We start from the raw sequence: 25,813 nt of genomic DNA on the forward strand, positions 1-25,813 counted from the left end.
CACAGAAGTAAATATTGACAAATATTAACATTTTTATTGAAAAGAGCATACCTTAAACTACTTCTCCACATAATCTCCAACCAAATTTAAGCATTTGTCATAACGTGTGACGAGTTTTTGTATTCCAGCGTCATATTCCTCCGCCACCAGCCGATTGAAATACGTAGTCACGCCTTCTTTAAGTTCTTCATCGCTGTCAAATCTTTTTCCCGCCAAAAACTCTTTAAGTTTTGTAAAGAGATGAAAATCTGAAGGGGCCAAGTCCGGGCTATACGATGGATGGTCGAAAATTTCCCAATTGAATTGCTGCAGAAGTTGTTGTGTTATCCCCGCTGCATGAGGCCTTGGTTTTGTGCTCATCTGTAAGCATGCGAGGGACCCACCTTGCACAAATTTTTGAATAATGCAATTCATTCAGCTACTCTAAATATGCCTCCGCAAAATGTAAAAAGAAAATAATTTATAGTATCTAAAATAAACTAAATGGTTTGAATTCATCACTGTTATCATCTATAGTGAAAATTAGAAACTACTATCGTAACTATTTGCAGCACATTAAGACAGATGGTATTTTGTTCATGCAAACAAAATGCTGGAATAAGTATTTTATAATTAGTACTATTTTATAATAAGAATAGGCCTGTGTTTAATTTATATATTTTGTTTACACATGATAAATTTTATCTAAACCTGTCCGCTATATTTTGTGTGATTGAGTATCAAATCATCCAAATATAATAATATCAAGCCAAATCTATTGTAAATTATTCTTTTAAAATGTTCCTTGGACTTAGAACTCTCCCCTCTTCCCTTTCTACCAGAAGTAAATTACAATTATCGGGAAGGAGATGCTTTTTTACAGAAGTAATCTTCTCCAGCCTATGTATGTATATATTTTCTTGATTGGAGCAACAAAGCAAAGTAAAATATAGTATCAGGAGTATCTTAGACCAAAAGTTTATTAGAAAGGCCGGAAGTAGGTGCTTTTTGATAGACGTTGGTTTTTTGGCATCATATGTATAAATATTCTTGATTGATACAAGGTAAACTCAACTGTGGCACTGTAAATACATTGAGCAGGAAGTGAATTGAAATAGCTGGAATAGATAAGTTTTGATCAAAAGTAGTTTCAGAGACCTACACGTTTATACATTTTCTTAATTGGGACAAGGTAAACTCAACCATGGCATTAGAAATATCTCAGACCAGAAGTAGATTGAAAGGTCCAGAAGAAGTCGGGTTTATTACCGAAGTAGTTATCTGAGACCTACATATGTTTCTTGCTTAGGACAACAATGCAAACTCAACTGGTGAGTCCAAAATATAATTTATTCGAACCAGAAATACTCCAGAATGATCAAAAACTAAAAACTGATATAAAATTGTTGCAATTTTACTTGACCTCTGATCCTCTAAATTACTTATTCTTAAATAATATGTTTCTGAATATGCCTATTTCCCCTTGAAGAATATCAGGGCTCTATCGTATTACATCATAGAAGGCTACAGATTTCAGTTTTAAAAATTGTGTGCGAAGCCGTCGGTAACTGTTAGTATTATAATGTATAAGTTTTGAAAAAAAAGATACCTTAAAAATTGCAATTTAATGTTAATTTTGTGATTTTAAGTTAATTTAAAAATAAAAATCTGTCTCCGGCAAAAAATTATTTATGTCTTTTGATTCATTGTTTTAAATGTTGCAATAGTGTTTCTTATGAAATACTGCTAATTATTAACACTATTATTAGTTACTGCTAATTTTGTGTTTATTTCTTAATAAAATGCACCTTTTCTGTTAAAAAATCTTAATTTTTACATTTTTGTCAGGAAATAAATGGCTAAAATAGTTTTATGCCTTAAGATATTACAGTAGACGTAAGACCTGGCTGTACGGGTGGCCATCAAGAGTTTAGCCCTATAAGAACATTGAACAGAGTGAAGGAAAGTGAAGTTTAACCAACCCATTTGGTATCGATCATGAAACAACCATAGTGCTATTGACACTGAAAGTGTCAATTTGTGTTTTACCGGTAAAAGCATTATTACCAGTCAAAGACCTTTAATTTATACATAAATTAAAAGTCTGTGAGTTGTTTTAATGTTTAGTGGCCTTTGATTTTCATTTATCCTGTTTCTAGTTAACAATCTTGTGGTTTTTCCCACATGTGACTTTGATGTTAACCTCTGTGCAGCAGAGATTGTTTATTATAAATAAATTATTTTGTTCTTTGTTTAGAAGATTTTTATTCAAATTGAGCAAAGCTTATTCATACACTTTTTATTATAATACATAAAAATGGGTGATCATTATACATCAAGTGATATTCTAATGGAATCTGACATTACTGTCTTTGTGAGTATGAAGTAGAAGTGTATCTTGTTTTATTTTATGTTTTTGTTAATTTTGAAGTAATATACTGACTTATGTACTGTTCTATATTAGCTAACTCCTTAAAAATGAAAATAAAAAAATTAATTTGTTTGAGAGTCAATTTTATTTTGTTATTGTATTGTGTTGTTTAGCAATTGAAAATAGGTGAAAATTTGATACATCCAATCACTTTAAAAAATTTAGAAATTGGTTATTAATTAATTAATTTTTTTGTAGTGCATATAATTTACAAATTTTGTTATAGCCTATATTGGGAAAATGTTATGTAGGAATTATGTTTTTGTTTAGCAACAAAATTCACCTTTTGTGTACGGTTTTGTAGGTTTTACAATATATTTAATCTTTCTTCAAGAGAACCTGGATACTATTGTATATTTTCTGAAACTAAATAAAATGAAAATTAAATTGGCTGTCTCAGATCCTAAACTTTTTTTCTGTTGTATGCATATATGTATATTTATTTATTAAAGGTTTATGCATAATGTTTTTATGTTATATCTATCCCCGAATTCCCCTCAGAAAATAATGTATTACACATATAGATTTATAGTAAAATGTATTTTTTAGAGAATATTTTAATTACGGATACAAAACTTTAAAAAATGGCCTGCCTTATGAGGAATAAATTACTGCCAGTTCCAGGGTTAATAAAGTTTATATGTAAGTATGTTAATTTGGAACCAATTAAAAAGTGCATATTCTAGAATTCATTTGTAATTGTGCTCAATTTTGTTGGGAATTTAAAGAATTGTCTAATGTAGATCTATCAATAAGGGTTGTATGGGAATACAGTGACTTAATAATATGAAAATTCTTGAATTTAGTGGTTAAATTGCCAACATGTACAGCACAAAAAGGATTACTAAAAATTTTGTTTTACAAATATTTACTTAATATATTGATTCAAATTAAATAAAACACATAATAACCACAAATTAGAAAATAAGTAGGTTTTACTGCATTTTGAAATGTTTACTGCACTGTACACAAGTGGTAGAGGACCATCAATTGTGAATGCTGCTATCTAATTTTGACGTATCTATCTAGAATGTTCCACTTTAATTTTTAAGTGCATCAGTGAATCAGTAAAGGATATCTTCAATATTTTTAGCAGCTGATAAAACAAGAGGTAACTTTTCTTCTGTACTGACATCTATGTTACTCATTGCTCTGACAAAGGGCCCTTGTTTAACCCTTTTTTTAGCAGTATATAATTAGTGTGTCAACAAGGAGAGTATTAAAGGTCAGGATGATTTATCTAAATGGATATAGTCATGCTAAGTAAGGGTTACGTATTTAACTGAAAGTTATCATTTAGTCAAATGGTATATCATTGTACTGTTGTAGAAGTAGAGAACTGCATCTTACTCTATCGAATGTACAGCTTGCACATGTTCTACATGCAACGGGTGTAAATATATAAATATGATGCCTTTGTTGTGGTAACACATTTTATATACTTTAGTTTCCCAAACATTACGTAGGAATATAGTGAAAAGCAACATTCTTTTAAAAATGTTTGTGGAGAGTGAACTTTTATTGATTTTAGTTTGTTTATTGTTGATAATTTTACAATTTAAAATACAAACAGTCAAGACTTGTGAATAGTCTAAGTGAAAATTCTCTTCTTTGTGTATCATTTCTAATTTTACAAGTCAAAATATAAATAGGCAAAACTTGTGAATAGTCAAATTGAAAATTCTCATCTCTATATTAGTACTATTGTTAGCAGAGGCATATTATTTATTCAGACGCTTATCTGTATTTTCCCACATTTTATCACATGTTGGAAGTTAAGCTGCATTTTACTTACTATCTGGAGTTTTGTTTAACCTTGACTTGCATTTGACATAATGTCTTAATTTATTAGTCAATTAATCACAGTTACAAAATTATAAGGACATTAAATAAACCTAAAATCTAAATATTATAACTTAAAACATGTATTTATCATATTCACTAAAAAATTGCAGAGGCTAGTATAGTACCACTCATGATAATCTTTGGGAGAGAAAGTATGAACATCGTTAGTGGTTTTGACTATGAACAAAAATTGAAATACTGTTGAGCAAAATTCACTATTAAGAGCTTGTATACTAAAGAACTAACTTTGGAATTCACATAATCATATGGAAAAGCCATGAATCCAAATAATTTATATTATTAATACTTCCTTGTTTCTTAAATAGTGAGATATGAAATATTTGAAAATTAGAAATATAGGGTTATATTTACTAAATAACTGCATATCGAGTAATTTTTGGTTAGTCTAACTTAGCCAAAAATCACTTGATTAAATAAATAATTCAGTGGCAAAAAGGGTGACTCTCGACAGTGAGACCAAAAAATATAAAGAGTATCATTTGTGTTAACAAAGTTTTGACGAGGCATGAACTGGAAAACCTGGACAGTAGCGTGAATTATGAGAACTTCAGAAGGTACCACAATCCAGGACAATAGTTGATACTGGCTTTGCCAGTAATGAACTTTATGATGTCAAAGAAACAAACAGGGGCAGTTACCTGGCACATGAAGTGGGCAGGGATTTCCCTTAGTGTTCAGAGTAGATAAAAACTAAACTTCATGTAATCGTAATTGTACCTAGAAAATTAGGTTATGCATTGAAGAAGAAAGATGTGTGCAGTAAATATTCTTCATTAAAGTAACAAATTCACACTTAAAATTACACGTTACAGTACATCTCAATGGTGTAGTATGGATTTTCATAAAGTGGAATTTACCAGCAGTTTATAGACATTTACAATACAACAGCTTCAGCAAAGGATAATGATAGTAAGTTATCCCAAAATGGAGTGCAAATTACCTGATTTGCAAGTCTTTGATTGCTATGTTACTGATCATTTTTTCCCCATACTGTAATATTAAAAGGTAAGAGTATGCCACAACAGTCATGTAAAAAGTGTCACTGGTTTGCAAAATTTCTAATCTGTAACTCCTTTAAATTTCGAGATGTATTGTGGACAGATAGACAATCATACAGAAAAGAAATTGACACAAAAATTACAAACAGCAAAATTCCTTTGTTGGACCTGCACCATAATAGAACAGATTCTTGTCTATGTTGAAAAAAGTAATGTAATTAATTCAATTAAATTTCAGGTAACATTTAATCTGCTGATAAAAACTTTCTTGAGATATATTGCCACATGATACATTCAAATTTTTGGCCATTAACTTAGGTTTCATAGCTATTTTCAAACAATAAATGTTCCGGTGAGCTAGGAGGGAGGGGTACCAGTGGTGTAGCAAAGGGGAGCGGCGGGGGCGGGCCGCACCGGGTGTCACCCACCCGGTCTCTCAACTTTAAGAACAATGTACAAACAAAAAAGAAATAAATTGCTAGCACAAAAATTTCTCTTTTGGGAATTTCCGCAAAAGAGCCTGACGCTGTCGTGGGGGATTCCCTGTCCCATACTCGCGATCTTTGACGTTTCAGTTGCAATATTTCTCATTTGTTTCGTGAAGTGTTTTGTTTGGTTGGCGTGAATTGTTAAACGTGTATTATTCTATAGTGATAGATGATAAAAAGAAAAAAAATATATTATATCCATGACCTTTATCATATAAAATTTATTGCTTTTCACTTTCAATGGGGTGACACCACCAACTTCCGTACCGGGTGCCACCCAAGATAGCTACGCCACTGGGGGGTACAACAACATAAGACTGCGTATGTTGTTGTTGGATTGAAATAAATTCTTGTCGCCGACTATCCACTCTGATTCCACATTATTTTTACGAGTAGTTTTACTCTATGAATACAAATATCAAATGTTTAAATAACACATGGTTGTATGCAGTTTGTTTACGAATTTATTCATTCTGCCATTTTCCCATTGTCATCATTGTTACCCATTACACCAATATTAGCTAATGCTCAGCCAAATTCCAATGGAGCGACATACACATCATCATAGAACTCAATTTTGCTTATATATAAATGAAGCTCCATGCTAATTTCTAAGTATATAGGTCAGTTTGTTCTTGAGATATCAAGCAGACAGACAGAAATGATTTTTCCAGACTTTGCTAAGGCTCAGTCAATTAATTAATACAACACAATATGTAAATACCAAGAATTATATTTTCAAAGTTATGCAGGTAAAAAATATATAGTTATGATATATTTTTAGAGGTATTGATGATTATGATATTGACATTTCATTCTATATGTAGTTGTACATGTTTAATTTAAAGTTCATTAATTTTCTTTAATAAGATGTAAAATAGAATAAGTAATTTCAAATTTGAATTATTTGATATTGAAAATGTATATTTATTTCAATCTACAGGAAAACATTTTTAAATGTTTTATTAATATAATAGTTAAACAATAAGTACACCATTTTATATTGGCAGAAAATGTAATTGTTTCTTTTATAAGAAATAATGAGGTATATCTGACACACTGACGAATTTGGGGGTATCAAATGTCCCCCAAAACAAAGTGATAGGCTTCTCTGCCTCAGCCAATTATTTGTTCTCTCAAATCCTGAAATTGTTTTTCTCTATTAAAATTGAAACATTACAATTAAAATACAATTATTTTTTTAATTCTGGGATTGCAGAGTTAAATTTCTCAAATTTATTTCATCTACGAGTACCCAAATAACAGCCAAAATAATGTTATTATATTTAGGAAAATGGTGTATGAGGCTTTCTTTCTGAATCAGCTTTTGGCTGAAGTTGCAAATTCTGTTAACCATTTATAAAGATGAAAATAATTTCGAGCAAGTTTTGTGCAATGGAAGGTACTGTTACATATATACTAAACTCAAAAACACATTTTTTACTCTCTAATATATAGTTGAAAAAAGTCACAACATATGCAAGTTTTGCCAACTGCATGAACATTGACCAAGTTTGACCATCGCAGCACATAATTTCTTTAATTCTTTCTTGCACACCTCTAAATTCCCCCATTATATTTAAGCAGTTGTCTGATCACAAAAATCATTTATGTCTATTTCTAATATAAACTATATAAATTATAAAGAAAGTTATTTATTCTATTTTTTTTTTAACTCAAACAGTAAAACAACTTTCTACTTCAATTGTTTTCTTAGAATAGTACAAGTATCACAGAACGAGAGTTATTATTATAAGACGTTTTATAAATCTTGACCCCGGACCTTGCCGAGTGCCGAGTGAAAAGCATCTCTTTGGGCGATCCTGCAAATTCTTGCTAGGGCATACACTTTTACACCTAACACTAACGGATTAATACAACAGTTTATATTAAACTTCTCTCATATTTTCTATATATCACGATTTTATGATTCATTGTGTCGAGTTTTCAAATTGTAAAATGATCAGATAATACGATGGCCGATACGGACGATAGTGTTCGGTGTAGCACTTCCTGTGATACGTCACATCCAGGGTTGATCAGTATCACTTCCGGTCTCAGGGCACTCTAACAGTTGCCATGGTGATATACGCTGCAGTCTTCCTCCTGGGGTCCGTCGTCCAAGCCCAAGTACGTATCCTTCTGTCCTCTGTTTGTTCTGAGGAAGGAATTGTAACTATTCAAATCAGGATTAGCCTAAATGTTGTTCCCAATTTTTTAGAAACGCCATCGGTGGATTCTAAAATTATTTAAGCTGGTATTACTGCAGAGTAACTACAAAAAAGCCTAACTTCTGATGTTGACGATAAGGAAGCATTTGCATCCTAGATTTTAGTGCAGCAATCGGTTCTCAACTAAACATCACTTCAACATAGCAGTCATGTCTGTTGTAATACGAGTTGACATCACTGGTCTAAAATGGCCGCCATTTTAAAACCAGATATCTGGAGTGATATACGAGTATTTTAGCAAGTATATATGGTTTTTTTGTAAGTCTAACTACTGTGGTGAATTTTCGTAGGACAAATTGAATTTTATCCATGAATACAGACATTTATATATAATACAATAACAGACGAAAATTAAGCGGGATAGGATCATACATTATTGTGCAACATTTATTGTATATTTACGAACGTTATATATAATAATTTGGTGAACGTTAAAATTTATAAACATTGAATACTTAACATTTCTAAACTTACTTCCTACGTAAAATTACGTAGTAATAACATTTTATGTTAACTATCGAATTGCTGCATTAAATATAAATTGATATAGGTGATCCCATGCTTTAAGTTAGATTTTGTTATTATATATTTTATCGCAATATTGTTTCACATGATTAAAAATTAATTATGTTAAGTTGTGATTTAATATCAAAGTAGGATAATTTATGTCGTGCAATAAGTTACTTTTTTTATAACCTGGAAATTTAAATTATAACCAGGTACAAATCTTGCACTGACTAGAGTTACAGTGTAAAACACGATAATAATACAATACATGTATGTATAATATGATGCATGTATGCAATATTTTTATCATATACTTATTATTATGAATTGCTATAAATAGGTTTTTTTATACAAATAATTACAAAAATAAGTAACGTAGGACGCCTACCAACAAAAGGAGGGTGTCTGACAAAAAAATATAAACAGCACTCTCTCGATTTAGTTGAATTGCTTGCGTACATGAATCGTGATTTGTTAAAAGGGCCCTAGTCCAATTGGTAAAACTTTCAGGAATCAACAAAAAACCATCTTGTTTGAAAAATATTAACTTTATCTTTTATATTTTTTAGTTATATTTAGTTTATTACTATTTTTAATTACTGAAACAATAGATATGGTGTTTTTTGTTCATTTATATTACTTTTTAAATTATTTAAAACTATGGACTTGTGCCCTTTTAACAAAGTGCACTAAAAAGGGATAAAAAATAAACAATTTCTGGTCAAACTTATGCTTTTATTGCTTACATTAGTAGTTTGGTATAGCATTTGGATTATAAATTAGTCAAATTAACAAAATAAACATTTCATTTGATTTGAGAAAATATTTTTGAGCCATAGTATTAGTTGGCCACTTTTTAATGTTGTTATAAGGTCTCAACCTCTGGTACTCAAATCTTCTTCTTCAGCTGTTCCAATGGGCCCATTTACAATTTCATTATAAAATTCCAGATGTTCTACTGATACATATTGAAGAGCTTTCTTGATGTAATTGGCCTTGGCTTCCTTCAAGGGAATTTTCCCTCCCGGATATGCAAGTCTGGTTGGAGCTGAAGGCGTACCTGATTGAGCAGACATGAAAAATGTTTGCTTGTCTAGGCCATTAATTGTGGAATAGGCCGTGATGTACCCTTTAAGTCTGACCTATACACAAAGTGGTATAGTTTACTAATACCAAAGCAAACCCTACTCTCTCTTTTCAAGTTTTTCGTCTCATCAGAAACTGTGCGGAGTTTGTAATGCCTGCCCCACCAGTTTTTGAAATCCAATATTTCATCACAGTTCACTTTCTTAACCAAAAACTTTCCTGGTATGCTGCTTTTAACAATTTGCTCCACAACTTCATAGGGGGTGAAGAGTCTGTCATATTTCTTAAGTTGCCTTTTTAAGAAATCAGTAGTTTTCTATAAGTTATTATTGTAAAAAACTGTAAAAAACCCGCAAGATAACTTTGGACGTTTTTCATTCACAAAGTTTCCTTTGTGGTTTGTGTATGCCTTTCCTTTCAAAATGGAACATTTTATGATGTTCCTCTTGTAGGACTCAGGATCATATTTCCTCTTCTTTGAAATATTATTTTCAATTGCAACGTCGTCATTTAAAACAGGAAAACCGTCGTTTGACATGTTAAACACAAAGCATTTGACAACAAAAGCAAGTTATAACCTTAAAATGCAGAAGGTTAGTCTGGAGCAACAATCTGGGAATGGAAAACAGCTGAGACACAAACTAAACAACACAGCTGGAGACAGTGCTGCCAACAAACGTTTTGTTAAAGGGGCACAAGTCCCGGACTAGTGCCCTTTTAACAAAACTTTCAATACCAAACAAGCTCTGTAGCTTATGCTATGTGGTGGATTTGTGCCTTTCTAACACAGTTAGATGAATCTATGTCTGAAGAATGCAAAACCGTGAAAAAGTGAATTTCTAAAAAAAAAAATGGACTAATGCCCTTTTAACAAATCGCGATTCACATAGAGCGTATAATTGTCGAAATCGTCGTTTGTGTGAAAAAATGGAACAGAAATATGAAATGTTGGTTGATGAAATCTGAGTCGATATTAAAACACGTTCGAAACTAGCGAACAAAACATTTATTAACATAAATAGATCAAGATTATGTGCCCGCAACTCTGTCACCCTTTCAACACAACTATTTAACTTTAATACAATTTCATAAATCATTCTACATTAATAATGACTACTGAACATAAGTTTTACAGCGTTATCAGCGAAAGTACCGACTGGTTTATCGCTATAAAAATAACGAACTTGGAACTGGTCAGCCGGGTTTAAAACGCAAGCTTTATTCTATAAAAATTAAATTATAAAATTGATAGCACTCCCAGACATTTCCGATCAGACCCTCTAGAGTGTTATTCTGTTACACGATAGCCACTATCTCCAGATATGTCTGCCGTTATCAGAGAAGGGCAGCACAGTTGACGATATAAAATTAGTGAATTAGTTTAAGATTTAAAACTACTGAAATAGTAATGAAACCCAAGGAAACATTCTTTATGATTGGTTTAATCAAGATTAGAAAGTATTTTTAAGTTTTCAAACCTTCTGGCATTAATGCCTCCGACTTTCAGTGCGAGCTGCTTGACCTAGACTGATTGGCCCTAGAACGAAAAAGATCTTCGATGTAAATCCTGTCATATAACATAATAACATACTAGAGGGTCGATCACAAATGCCTAAAAACACATTTAGGGACTATAGAATTAGTTTAAGAGTTGCGGGCACATACAAGATTTTGAACAGAAAATGTAACATTTGTGAGTTGATGTGAAATAAAAAACACGTTGCTACGAACAGAATTGTGTTTTTTTGGGATTCAACTTGAAAATATACGTACGAAATGATGTTGCCTTTGTTTCCCTACACCAGCGGGAAGAAACAAACATTCGGTCATTTTATATGATAAATATTCACGCATGCATTATTCGATAAATAGATATCTGGTTTAGTACTGGACTAAAATCATGTATAAATTCGTTTTTTATAAATGAAAATGTTTAAAATTGGTTTTGACCTGTCTCTAGCTTGGATGTAATTGGACAGATGTGTAGTTAAAGATCTAAGTGGAAATGCACTCACTCAACCACTGCAGTTGTGCAATTATTGGGTTGGAAGCTAACCGTCTGGCTGGGCATAATTGAACTTCTCGATTCTCCTCGATCCTCTAATATACCGGCTTCTGTTATTTAAGCAATATTTTGTTATATTAAATAGAACATTATTTAAGTTATATACAGTTCAAAATATGGTTTTCTTATTTCAAGTTAAAATTAGTGATACATTCAGTGAACTTCTTGGAAATATGTATATTATAACCATTCTCATAATACAATCTACAGTAATCTTTAACGTATCTTCGCTTATTATGACCTCCTCCCAAAATCGGAACTTGAATAACCATTCGAAATTGTGTATACAAAAACTATATGATCATATGCGGATTTAACTTTCTTGGGCCCATAGGCTGCAGCTTCGCATGCAATATCGTACGTAGCCTTTGCACGTGTATGAGCATTTCTGGTGCGAGTAAATTATATTTCCGACGCCAATGTTGAGTTTGGCTTATAATTGTAATTTACTCCTGTCTTAGCATTTCTCATACCATTTAGTTGATTTTGCCTTGTTTCCTCGACCAAACGCACGCACGCACGCACGCACGCACGCACGCACGCACGCACGCACGCACGCACGCACGCACGCACGCGCGCGCGCACACACAACCCACGTACATACAAATGAGAGAAGCCTACTTCTGTCAAAAGACATTTAAGATGGATTTTATAACAATCTTCAAATTTATAGTATAAAAGTTAAATTACAGTGCTAACTTTTTCTTTGGTATCTTCATTACAAAAAAAAAAGCAGTCAGGATAATTTTAAAACTGAATTATAGAGAGTCGTGCAGGGCATCTTTCGGGGAGCTGGGATTGATGACATTGCCCTGCCTTTACGTTTTTGAGGTGATCGTGTACTGCAGATCGAGATGTGCCTTGATAAGTGGCAGGGACGTTCACCAACATGAAACTAGAGGCAGGGACAACTTGCGAACTCATCAACGCAGACTGACATTATCGCAACACCTCCCTCACAGGTGGGTGTCAGACTAATCAACAAGCTCCCTGAGGATATAAAAAACTCCAACAACCTCAATCAATTCAAAACTCGTCTCAGACGCCTGTTGGTGTTTAAAGCGTTTTACTCGATTGATGAATTCATGACGAGCCGTTGGGATGATTGAAAATCATGGATCCGAAGTCTGTGTGATTGTGTCGTGAGAATGCTGAGATGTAAGTATGACTGTGAGTGAATGTGTAGTTAGGATATATTTTATGATGCATTTGACTATTGCAATACAATGTTACATATTGTCAAACACGCAATAAAGAGATTATGAATTATGAATTATTACAGGGCTGACCAAACACGGCATACTTAGGTATTTGCTTAAAATATACATTTAATAGTTTTTTACAAGGAATAATTTATTTTTACGACAGCTTTTAATTTTCTCATCTGGATAATTTCTTAATCTGTGCTCAACAGTGGTTGCAGAAGAGGTTAAAATAAGAAGTATTGTTACTATCAAGCTTAACCTATGATTTGAACACAAATTGAAAATAGTGGTTAAATTACATAAGCATACATACAATCGGTCCAGTAGTGTTTACGTGATTGAATAACGGATACATGAACACGCAAACAGACACCATTAGATTTTTATACAATAGTAAAGATGAAAAAGTACATTAATATATTAACAATCAATCAATGAGAACATCAAAATGTTCTTCCTTCTTTTACGAAAATTCCCATATGACGTCATCATAGTTGATGGCAGATAGTATGTCTGCTTTTGCATTGAAACTAGTCAGACTCAGAAATCTGGCATCTGTGGGCGAACACACACACACACACACACACACACACACACACACACACACACACACACACACACACACACACACACACACACCACACACACACACACACACACACACACACACACACACACACACACACATAACCAGATAAAAGAGTTTGTCGCTTAACCTCTGAAGTCTTAAGGATGAAAACCTAAATAATACTTATATATGTATGCTTATTTACGTTTAAAGATATAATAGGACATCGTCATAATACATCGTAAATGCTTTATAAAAAATTTGGCTAAAGACTTCGATTTTAAAAAATTCGTGCGAAGCAGCGGGTAACAGCTGATACAGTAAAAACAAAGCTTTCTTATACATTTTACTAATACAATTTTACTGTTGATAACATAAAAAAAGTTGCGACCTTCTTGGGCCTAGTAAATCCGCACTGGTCATATGAGATATATAGTGTGGATCTCAACACAGTCTAACGTAAATTTCATCTGATCCAGTATATACATGATATAGAAATATTAATCATATATTTCATTCATATAGTTCATTAGCCAGATTCAATCGGTGAAAAGTAGCAAACGAACAGAACTTTTGATGGATGTCTAAATATATAATAATGGGTGTCTATGTAGAAACAAGCATACCAAACCAAATAACAAAAATGTGATTTTCTGAGTGTCGAATTGGTGTTGATGTGAAAACAAACGTAAAAACGATATTCTGGTTCTGTTTTCACATACTGAGGAAATCAAGCACGTCAAGCAAAAGAACAAAATGTGATTTTCTGATTGTCGAATGGGTGTTGATGTTAAAATAAACCTAACAACAATGTCTGGTTCTGTTCCCATATACTGAGGAAAACAAGCATATCAAGCAAAAGAACAAAATGTGGTTTTCTGATTGTCAAATGGTTTTTAATGTGACAACAAACATAAAACGATGTTTTGTTTCTGTTTACACATATTGAGGAAAACGATCATACCAAACAAGATTACTTAAATGTGATTTTTGATTGTCGAATGCGCGTTGATGTGGAAACGTACATAAAAACGATGTTTTGTTTCTGTTTACACATATTGAGGAAAACGATCATACCAAACAAGATTACATAAATGTGATTTTTGATTGTCGAATGCGCGTTGATGTGGAAACGTACATAAAAACGATGTTTTGTTTCTGTTTACACATATTGAGGAAAACGATCATACCAAACAAGATTACTTAAATGTGATTTTTGATTGTCGAATGCGCGTTGATGTGGAAACGTACATAAAAACGATGTTTTGTTTCTGTTTACACATATTGAGGAAAACGATCATACCAAACAAGATTACATAAATGTGATTTTTGATTGTCGAATGCGCGTTGATGTGGAAACGTACATAAAAACGATATTCTGGTTCTGTTTTCACATACTGAGGAAATCAAGCACGTCAAGCAAAAGAACAAAATGTGATTTTCTGATTGTCGAATGGGTGTTGATGTTAAAATAAACCTAACAACAATGTCTGGTTCTGTTCCCATATACTGAGGAAAACAAGCATATCAAGCAAAAGAACAAAATGTGGTTTTCTGATTGTCAAATGGTTTTTAATGTGACAACAAACATAAAACGATGTTTTGTTTCTGTTTACACATATTGAGGAAAACGATCATACCAAACAAGATTACTTAAATGTGATTTTTGATTGTCGAATGCGCGTTGATGTGGAAACGTACATAAAAACGATGTTTTGTTTCTGTTTACACATATTGAGGAAAACGATCATACCAAACAAGATTACTTAAATGTGATTTTTGATTGTCGAATGCGCGTTGATGTGGAAACGTACATAAAAACGATGTTTTGTTTCTGTTTACACATATTGAGGAAAACGATCATACCAAACAAGATTACTTAAATGTGATTTTTGATTGTCGAATGCGCGTTGATGTGGAAACGTACATAAAAACGATGTTTTGTTTCTGTTTACACATATTGAGGAAAACGATCATACCAAACAAGATTACTTAAATGTGATTTTTGATTGTCGAATGCGCGTTGATGTGGAAACGTACATAAAAACGATGTTTTGTTTCTGTTTACACATATTGAGGAAAACGATCATACCAAACAAGATTACATAAATGTGATTTTTGATTGTCGAATGCGCGTTGATGTGGAAACGTACATAAAAACGATGTTCTGGTTCTGTTTCCAAATACCGAGGAGATAACAAACACTCAGTGTTGTGCAGAATAAACATGTGGGTTAAACACGGACTATTGTCTGAAACAACTCTTGTGGCAGAAGGTTATTATAGTAGAACAGATGTTCTGGTTCTGTTTCCAAATACCGAGGAGATAACAAACACTCAGTGTTGTGCAGAATAAACATGTGTGGGTTAAACACGGACTATTGTCTGAAACAACTCTTGTGGCAGAAGGTTATTATAGTAGAACAGATGTTCTGGTTCTGTTTCCAAATACCGAGGAGATAACAAACACTCAGTGTTGTGCAGAATAAACATGTGGGTTAAACACGGACTATTGTCTGAAACAACTCTTGTGGCAGAAGGTTATTATAGTAGAACAGATGTTCTGGTTCTGTTTCCAAATACCGAGGAGATAACAAACACTCAGTGTTGTGCAGAATAAACATGTGGGTTAAACACGGACTATTGTCTGAAACAACTCTTGTGGCAGAAGGTTATTATAGTAGAACAGATGTTCTGGTTCTGTTTCCAAATACCGAGGAGATAACAAACACTCAGTGTTGTGCAGAATAAACATGTGGGTTAAACACGGACTATTGTCTGAAACAACTCTTGTGGCAGAAGGTTATTATAGTAGAACAGATGTTCTGGTTCTGTTTCCAAATATACCGAGGAGATAACAAACACTCAGTGTTGTGCAGAATAAACATGTGGGTTAAACACGGACTATTGTCTGAAACAACTCTTGTGGCAGAAGGTTATTATAGTAGAACAGATGTTCTGGTTCTGTTTCCAAATACCGAGGAGATAACAAACACTCAGTGTTGTGCAGAATAAACATGTGGGTTAAACACGGACTATTGTCTGAAACAACTCTTGTGGCAGAAGGTTATTATAGTAGAACAGATGTTCTGGTTCTGTTTCCAAATACCGAGGAGATAACAAACACTCAGTGTTGTGCAGAATAAACATGTGGGTTAAACACGGACTATTGTCTGAAACAACTCTTGTGGCAGAAGGTTATTATAGTAGAACAGATGTTCTGGTTCTGTTTCCAAATACCGAGGAGATAACAAACACTCAGTGTTGTGCAGAATAAACATGTGGGTTAAACACGGATTATTGTCTGAAACAACTCTTGTGGCAGAAGGTTATTATGCGAGTAGTACAATCTATATATATAAAAAATGAATGTTTGTATGTTTGTCCTTTATGGAATCGTGAACTATTGGACCGATCATGATGAAAATTTGTACGTATATGTATTTTTCCACGGAGAAGGTTTATAAGCTATGCCCATCCCTTTCCCGATTCAGGATTCCGCCCCACTGGTTACAGAAATACCCATAAGAAATGCATTGCAGCAAACATATGTTAACGTCTTTTCAAATTTTTAATCAGTTGTTCTTTGTAAACATATATTACACTTATAGTTTTAAAGCATAGAGTAAGCTTAAGAGAAACGACAAATTTTGTTTAAACTGTTTTTGCAATCACTGTTAAACATAGACTTTACTATCCAGATAATACAATTCAAATTTGACGTAAAAATTCACCTTTAACTACAATATTTATTTAATATAAACCATGCTCATGCTTGATCAGAAGAGTAATGCAGATATCATAATTACTATCTTACGTTGGCTACAAATATAAAGAATGTTATAAAATCAACCTTAGTTGTTTTTTTTTTGACAGAAGTATGGTTCTCAAAACTCCGTGTGTACATATTCTCTCGATCGAGACAACAAAGCAAGCTCAATCGTGGCATCGGAGATATAACTAATTTAATCTAAAATTTATTATAGTAAAAAAAAAAAATTACTAAGTAATATAAGGACTTCGGTTCTTAAGATTTGCGTGCGAAGCCGTGGGTAACAGCTAGATAGAGGCAGGAATATGGTACATACCTTCATAATACGCCCAAGAGGCTCACGATGGAACGACTATCAATTATCTCAGCAATGTTTAGAATGTGATAGAAAAAGAATAAGTGAATATAGTGTACTGTTTTCAACGGGAAATTGCGTGCGAAGCCGCGGGCAACTTTTGCAAAAAATTATTGAAATGCGCAGCAAAGCGCGCCGGGCCCGCTAGTACTTTATATTTGATCTGTATATGTATTCATAAAACTCCAGTAGCGTAAATAGAATGTTTGGAGTGTAAAGACATGTTATGTACAATAATTGTAAGGGTTCAGTAATACTCCCAGCACAATTCGTGGTCATTCTGTAATATTACACAGATTGTAAGATGTTTAAATGCTTTTGTCTGACATTGTACTGTTTTTATAAACCAGTATTTTATATGATAAAATAGCTATAGTAGGTTGTAGAAAAACTAGATAAATCAATATAACGAATAATTTTTAAAACAGGCTGCCAGGTAATGTAGAGATTATGTAAGGAAGAATATAAGCAAAAAGTCGATGTTATCGGTTTGCTAACGAAGGCGCAGTGGTGGCGGAAATTACGCGAGTTTCTTACCCGCATTTCTCTACCCGAAGATATTTTGTATCTCTACCCGGTACAAATACAATTGTTACATTGTGTTTCTGTTATACAATTTTGGATGCGTCAACTCGGTAATTATTCTCAGAATCGGCTACAGCGATAAAATATTAAACTGGGATTTCTATACATTTGGTTTTATGTGTTGTATTAAATGTGATTGGTAAATAGTTTTGCAAAAAAAAAAAAAAAAAAAAAAAAAAAAAAAAAAAAAAAAAAAAAAAAAACTGAACTAGCTGGATTAAATTTATATGGGTGAAATAGTAAAAACTACCATAAGTATTCGGTAAGTAATATTGTATCGGTAAGCATAACAACAAAGTATTTATAGTTTTTATTTATTATTATTTGCACTACTCGTCAACTAATTTTTAACGCCCCGTCAACACTTTTACGTTATTTTCATCTAGGTTATGACACTAAATAAAACAAAAATAAAATGCTTTGAATATTATAAAATTTTACTTTCGAAGTATTTTGAAAAGGACATTTAAAACTATTGTAATTTAATTAACTCCAAAAATATGATTGAATAATTAAAGCTTGGTTTTAAAAATAATTACAAATTTTACAAAAACTCCTACAATTTAAAAATGTGCTCAACCGAGTTCTGTCTTGTAAACGATTAGACGTGCCCGTACCGTAGTCACTGTGGTGCAGGAACTAGAGAGCGCTCTGTCGGAAGCCAGACTCAAACGTTAATTACAGGGATCGTGTCGGCAGGGCTTGTCTGGAATGGAATCGTGAATAAAGGCTTTAGCTTTGATCTGTTGGTTGGTCTGAGATTTAACAAACAGCCATTGTGGGCGAGTCAGCAGACGTTGCTGCTGTTTGTCGAAGCTATGGTGCTCCTGCTTAAAACAAACACCATCATGCAAAGCTTTGCTTTGTGAACGTGCATACTCGTTAAATAATAAAATGGAGTTGGCTATTTATCCAACGTAGCACACGATATCGAATAAATGTGTACTGACTATCAAAATGTAATGTACTCAGTATTAAGTTAAATGTAAGTTTTGCTTAAACTTGCATTTTGTTGATGTTTAATATAAGCAAAAGTAAATGCAACTTTTCTCTGCAATATTTCTTTATAAAAGTCCTGTATCAGCACATAAAATAAAATTATACTTTTATAGGTTATGAATATTAATTATATATTAAACGAACGCAGCCTATTACTATATTGTCTAAAGCTTGAACAATGGAAACAATTTGTTGTAATGTATAAAGAAATGTAAAACTGGAAATTAAGTGAAAATATCCTTTTGAATGCTTTAAATATTGAGTTCAACCTAATCTGCACTTCTTAAATGTATACTGCTCATTACACATAACTCCCAATTCATCAATTAAAAAAAGTTTAAAATTGTAAAATCCTATTTACGAGATTTTATGATCCTTGTACGTTGTTTTATGATTTTTATAATCAGTGAATAACAAACAAGGATAAAAAAAAAAAAAAAAAAACTGTTTAATACGAATACAATGACGCCACAGCAATAATATGCTTAATAGATTATCCCTATTATCAATGAAATGAACTCGGGACAATATAGGACGAACTGTAAGAATGTAGTCGTCAAATTATGTATACTTTAGAGACTAACATTACTATTAGAATATACTTCTGTATTGCTATAGATTCAAACTTCAATATTTCAATAGTAATTGTACTATTTGCTCTGCATATAGATACATTATAATAATTTAACCCATTGTTTCATTAATATAAAGGTGAGTAGTTACGAAACAAGTAACGTTTGTTCATTCTTTGACAAACGTTCATTGTGAACGAGGTATAATCTTTTGCAAATGAATAAAAGTGCTTAATTTAATTGGATTTCGTACTGTAGTAGTTACATTTGTGTTAGCGAGATGTTGGAACAATTTCATTTCTGTTTCTCTGGTGTCTGCACGATATCTCCAGAACTAACTGAAACACTTAAAATATTGCATGAAACTTTATTTCAAAGATAGAAGCAACATCACGATTGATGATGGTGCATGTTACTCCATGGGATTTGGCTGAGCGTTAGCAAATAATTTTACATTGGTCTTATGGTAACTATGATGGCAACGAAAAAATCGCAAAATAAATACATTTGTAAACAGAGTACAATAATTCGACATTTATAATGTGGCAGTAACATATGCAGCCAAATGAAATGAACTGTGTACTTAACACTTTGCATACAATCTTAGTGAAGCCTGTTCCGCGACACGTGATGGGGCGTAATCGACTATCTTATTTAGAGACATTCTCAATATTTATGGATTAAAACTTACATTAATAAAAATTGAATACAAACAAATAGTAGAGAAATAATAATATAATTTTAATTAATTTGAATACATTCCAACGATAGTTTAGCATAAAATCGATATTCCTTCACGTCGCGTCGGCCAGCCGTTATTGTATAATTCGTTCGCAATGTTGTTCGTTAGAAAAAGTATGTGATAAAACAGAACATCATAATAGTACTAAATAAACACATCTTTTTAACTTATTCTAAATATAATTTTGTAATAGCACAAATTTATTTCATATAAGATGAAAGTTAAATTATAAAGTAACACGAGGTATAACATCGGTATTATGTGCACAGCGTTACTTTATTGCCTCAACACGAATAATGGCCTATCCAGCAATATTCAATGGACGACAAATACAAACTGGTGACGTTGACAAATTGACAATTTACGTAGTCCATCTAGTGAATATGAATGGAAGACAACTGAAGTCTATGAATGTGGATGTATTCTTTCCCATTTCTTTCTTAGAATAATTCATTAATGACATGTTACTTTAATGTTATATACATATATACAATATATACTATTTGAACACAGGTTTAATCTTGTGTGCTATGTCATCTCTCAATAGATAAATAGAAAACTCCACAACTTATCATAGCTAACTCTAAAATCAATAAAAAAGAATTTCTAAAAGTTAAATCCATTTTAGGTTTTTAATAATTTTCGAACAAGAAACAAGGATATAAAACAAAACTAACTATACGGGTATAAATATCATTAATGAAGTGATCAAGAACATCTATCACTAGGAAATATATCGTATTGGCTGAGGAACGTACCATTCCACCCACTGGATTAGTATTTGCTTATACAGACGCTAGAAAGCATCTGGTTTTGTACTCATCTCATCCGAAAGAATTGATGTATCCAAAGTTATAAGTTATAAAAAAGTGAAAGTTGTTAAATTTTTGAAATAGTAAAGAAGTTCAATTTTCAATGATGACGATACGTATCGATTTCGTTTAGTTGAAACATGTGTTTTATATCAGAGTGACGTATGTGCCAAAGAAATATTGAGTTTCAGTTAATCCTTGCAACCATTAAAGTAACAGGAGGCTATGGTCATCCGAAGGATTCATAAAATACGGTTCTATTGGCTTTAATGATGTAGTAAAGTCTGGATCTATTTAATTTGATTTCTATTCACTAACTCAGGTATTAAATTGATGCAGATCTATTTTGTAGTGGGCAGGGCGGTACATTCCTCAATTTATTTGAATATCGTTGCTAGTGACAAATGTTCTTACAGACTAAATTTATATCCTTAATCTAAATTTCGAACGGACTAATAAAATATTTTCCAATAGATATTTAATATTAATACTTTAAGACTATTGGTATCCTAACTAGGTTTGCAATCAATTCAATAAGTATATCACCACACAATAAGGTATGAGTACGCCACACAATGTTTCGCGTCACGGTCTACAGCTCATTTCATTCTCAATATATTCTGCGGACAGATATACAGACAGACAATCATACAGAGAAGATATTTTACATATTATACAACATGAATAAAAAAATAAAATGGTAGGGTACGATAAGCGGACCCGGTTTTTATATGGAAATTGGCAAACGATATTACTTAATCATAATCATTGATATAACCAATCGATACTGATTAATTATTTTGATTAATTAACTTAATCTATATTTACAGCTGTAAACACTTTCAAATAATACACGTAATCGTAGTATTATTATATACGATTACGTGTATATATATAAAACAATAAACAAATTTTTATTATACATACACGTAATAATATATAATTACGTGTGTATAGTTATAAACAATTCAATAATTATGACATAAACTATATGGATTGTGCCTCAAAATTATTTATGAGTTTTCTTATATTCCTATACACTTATATTTTAATTTAAAATATGATTGTTATTTAGGACTATACATACTTTTATATGAATAATTTATAGTGTAGTATTCGAGATGCGAATATTAGGTATCGATGATTCTATTCTTCGATATAAAAAACCGGGTCCGCTTATCTTACCCTACCCAAATAAAATATAAATTGTGTTAACCTACAGAGTGATACTTCAACCACGCTCAGCGAAGTTCTATGGCTGGGCACGCACCTCTATATAAAACATACTTGTCTATTCAGAAATTAAGTTTCATACCAAACTTAATGAAGACATAAAACCTCTCTCGGGATATCGTCAAAAGTTTTATTCATTAATTTAGGTTCCATATCAGTGTTTTAATAATAAAAGTTCTGGTGACCTAGGGGGAATACTACAACGCAAGAGTAGGCTAAAATCGAAATATGTCACCTCATTTTAACACTGACATTCCACTCTATTATTTTTTATTTTAGTCTTTGAGTACACGTACATGAACGTGTTAATATGTCACCTTTTAAAACCTCATATGCTTGTACTCAGTTTGTTTAAAAAATATGTATTCTATTATTCTCTCGTTGCCATCATGGTTATCCATAAAATCAGTGTATAAATATTTTCTAACACTCAGCCAGATCGTAGGTGATAGTTTCTATATCTTGAGAGATAAGGTCTAACACTTCTGTTATTCTTGCAGCAGGGCCTGTACAAAGTGTGGTTCGAGGGTGTCACGCCCTGCGGTAGTGGACTGGACAGTCTGGTGGACGTCTCTTCTATCAAGGCGTCCCACTACAATCGCACTACCCTAACCATCCAAGGGAACCTCAATATGCTGCAGACCGTCGATGAAAAGACAAAAGTATGGTGAATTTCCTTACTTTTTATTTCCTGCAGTAGACCTAGCTAATATAAGGCGACTAACCCTAATTGGCATCGCGCTCAACCAAAAAAAATAAAAACGCAAAACATTTATTATTTAGCGATGTTTTGTTAATTTTTAACGCAGAGTAGATGTAACGCGTAATCCGTACAGAATTCAAAATTAGCTCCAGCATCTAAAGACTATCATGATAGAGCTTCTGTAAAGGGTGACTTCTCACACTCTTTCTTCCTAAATAAATATAAAGTTAGTATACATTCTGGATGGATATATAAATAAGTAAATCTATTGAGACAACCACCAACATTCCTTCTCGTGCAGACTGAACTCAGAACCTTAATGTTGGGTTGTAGATGAGAGTAAATCCTTATATCCTTTTACCCAAAATTATAAGAAATTACCATTTGTGACAATTTCCAAACTTCGTCTTTTTTACTATTTCTTACTGACTAGCGCAACTCCTGTCTATAAAAAGTAAATCTATTTACACCTGTATAATGTGAAACTAGGGAGATCCGGAGTCACATAGGTCTAAGATGATCAAAATTTAAATTTGCCCTAGAGTGAAGTACTGACTTACAGTTTTTGTTATTCATTTACATCTAGTACCTACTATAACGTATTATATAATTATTCTGGGTTATTTAAGGTTTGTACAGTGCTGGTGGACAGAAAAAGTGGAATAAAGTATTAGGATATAGAATATAGATACACAAATAAAATATTTATTCTACTTTAGACAAAATGTGAGGAATAACATAAAACATATACTAAATATTTGACAGGATAATCATCTTGTAAGAATCATCTGTCTTATGTAATAAATGTAAAGTGAGCTATTAAACTGGTTGATGTTTATCTATAAAAAAGATAACACAAAGTTTACTGGATCTAGATTCTGAATTGCATAAAACTGTTCTGTGGCCCAACATGTTGAAAGTAAAATTTGAATAATTTACATAAAACGTAAATTAAATTTGATGAAAGTTCCTTACGGAGTGACAGGAACAAATCGTAGGTCTTTTAAGTTGTATATAATAGAGAGAGACAAGAACATTGGTACAGGAAAATTTAAGTAAGTTTAACTTAAACTGTACACGTGCCTTTAACTTGACCTTTGAACTAAAATATCAGATGAAGTGGCTGTTATTATTAAATATTTAGTTGAAGCTTTGATTTCGAGTGGTTTAGTTAAGAAATGCCAATAGTACAATTATATCGGTATGCATTTATTTATCGTAAATAGCATGTTTAATACAGAACAAACTAGAACATCGAACAATTGTATTTGATAACTTAAATATCAACAAACACATGAATCTGAAGTACTCTCAATATTCTATTTAGAAAAACAGTATTACAATATTTTTAAACTGATCTATAAAAATTAATTTTTTGACACGTTTTAGACAATTACTTTTATTATATTACTTTGAGATAAAGAAACTAAATCCAGCTTGATCTATAATAGTTTGATCTATGCAAGAGACGAAAATTTGTAACTCCACCTCAAGTTGTTTTTAGAATGTATTGTATTTTATACAGTTTTTATTTTTCACATCCACTCATATTACAGTTTCCATACGGATAACATTTTTTTTCTGATTGTACAATATTTTTTTTATAAAGTACTGAACCAGACGATATTTTTTGATGTTTTTAAATAAAAAGGAAAGGCCAATGTGTTATCTCAACATTTACCAAATGCTTATAGATTTAGAAAAAATACCCTTGATAAAATGTTTACCGGTCAAGTCAGGATTTAGCCTCCACCGCGCTGTCACTTAACTTAGACTGATCGAAACAGACGACCTGGTCCGTGCGGCCAACAGCTGTCCCATGTTTTTGTGATTTTAACATATTTATCTATGCTAAATACTTTAACTAGGGATTCTCCTTTATTCTCAGATTCTATGGCAGATATTAACTTCAGCATTCCAAATACGGAATGCGTAACCCTTAAGGCCGCAGAGTGTGATAAATAAGTGGGAAACTTCAGAACCATGTTACAGATGTAACAAACTAATACGTTGTGTTACAGATGAGACTAATCGCCCTTTCAAAGAACAGTCACGGCACGTGGACCAAGTCGATGGTGGACACCAACGTAGTGACAGTCTGTGAGTTCATCAAGACTTACGACCATCTAATACGTTATGTTACAGATGAGACTAATCGCCTTTTCAAAGAACAGTCACGGCACGTGGACCAAGTCGATGGTGGACACCAACGTAGTGACAGTCTGTGAGTTCATCAAGACTGACGACCAGCTAATACGTTATGTTACAGATGAGACTAATCGCCTTTTCAAAGAACAGTCACGGCACGTGGACCAAGTCGATGGTGGACACCAACGTAGTGACAGTCTGTGAATTCATCAAGACTGATGACCAGCTAATACGTTATGTTACAGATGAGACTAATCGCCTTTTCAAAGAACAGTCACGGCACGTGGACCAAGTCGATGGTGGACACCAACGTAGTGACAGTCTGTGAGTTCATCAAGACTGACGACCAGCTAATACGTTATGTTACAGATGAGACTAATCGCATTTCAAAGAACAGTCACGGCACGTGGGACCAAGTCGATGGTGGACACCAACGTAGTGACAGTCTATGAGTTCATCAAGACTGACG

General features: G+C 32.6%; 1 protein-coding gene across 1 annotated transcript; it reads left to right on the top strand.

Moving 5' to 3' along the window:
• The first annotated feature begins 7,810 nt into the window (after positions 1-7,810).
• On the top strand, positions 7,811-25,796 carry LOC124370785. Its single transcript, XM_046829113.1, has 4 exons — positions 7,811-7,892; positions 22,994-23,155; positions 25,218-25,420; positions 25,619-25,796. The coding sequence occupies exons 1-4, from the start codon at positions 7,842-7,844 to the stop codon at positions 25,794-25,796; spliced, it is 594 nt and encodes a 197-aa protein (XP_046685069.1). The 5' UTR covers positions 7,811-7,841.
• Positions 25,797-25,813: the final 17 nt, after the last annotated feature.

The sequence above is a fragment of the Homalodisca vitripennis genome, chromosome 1 (genome assembly GCF_021130785.1).
Source record: "Homalodisca vitripennis isolate AUS2020 chromosome 1, UT_GWSS_2.1, whole genome shotgun sequence".
NCBI classification, from domain to species: Eukaryota; Metazoa; Arthropoda; class Insecta; order Hemiptera; family Cicadellidae; genus Homalodisca; species Homalodisca vitripennis.

Excerpts from the sequence above, each read along its gene's own strand:
- LOC124370785 (XM_046829113.1), top strand. The coding sequence starts at position 7,842 with ATGGTGATATACGCTGCAGTCTTCCTCCTGGGGTCCGTCGTCCAAGCC. Across the intron at positions 23,156-25,217 it reads CCGTCGATGAAAAGACAAAA|ATGAGACTAATCGCCCTTTC; the intron begins GTATGGTGAATT and ends GTTGTGTTACAG. Across the intron at positions 25,421-25,618 it reads CACCAACGTAGTGACAGTCT|TCACGGCACGTGGACCAAGT; the intron begins GTGAGTTCATCA and ends TTCAAAGAACAG.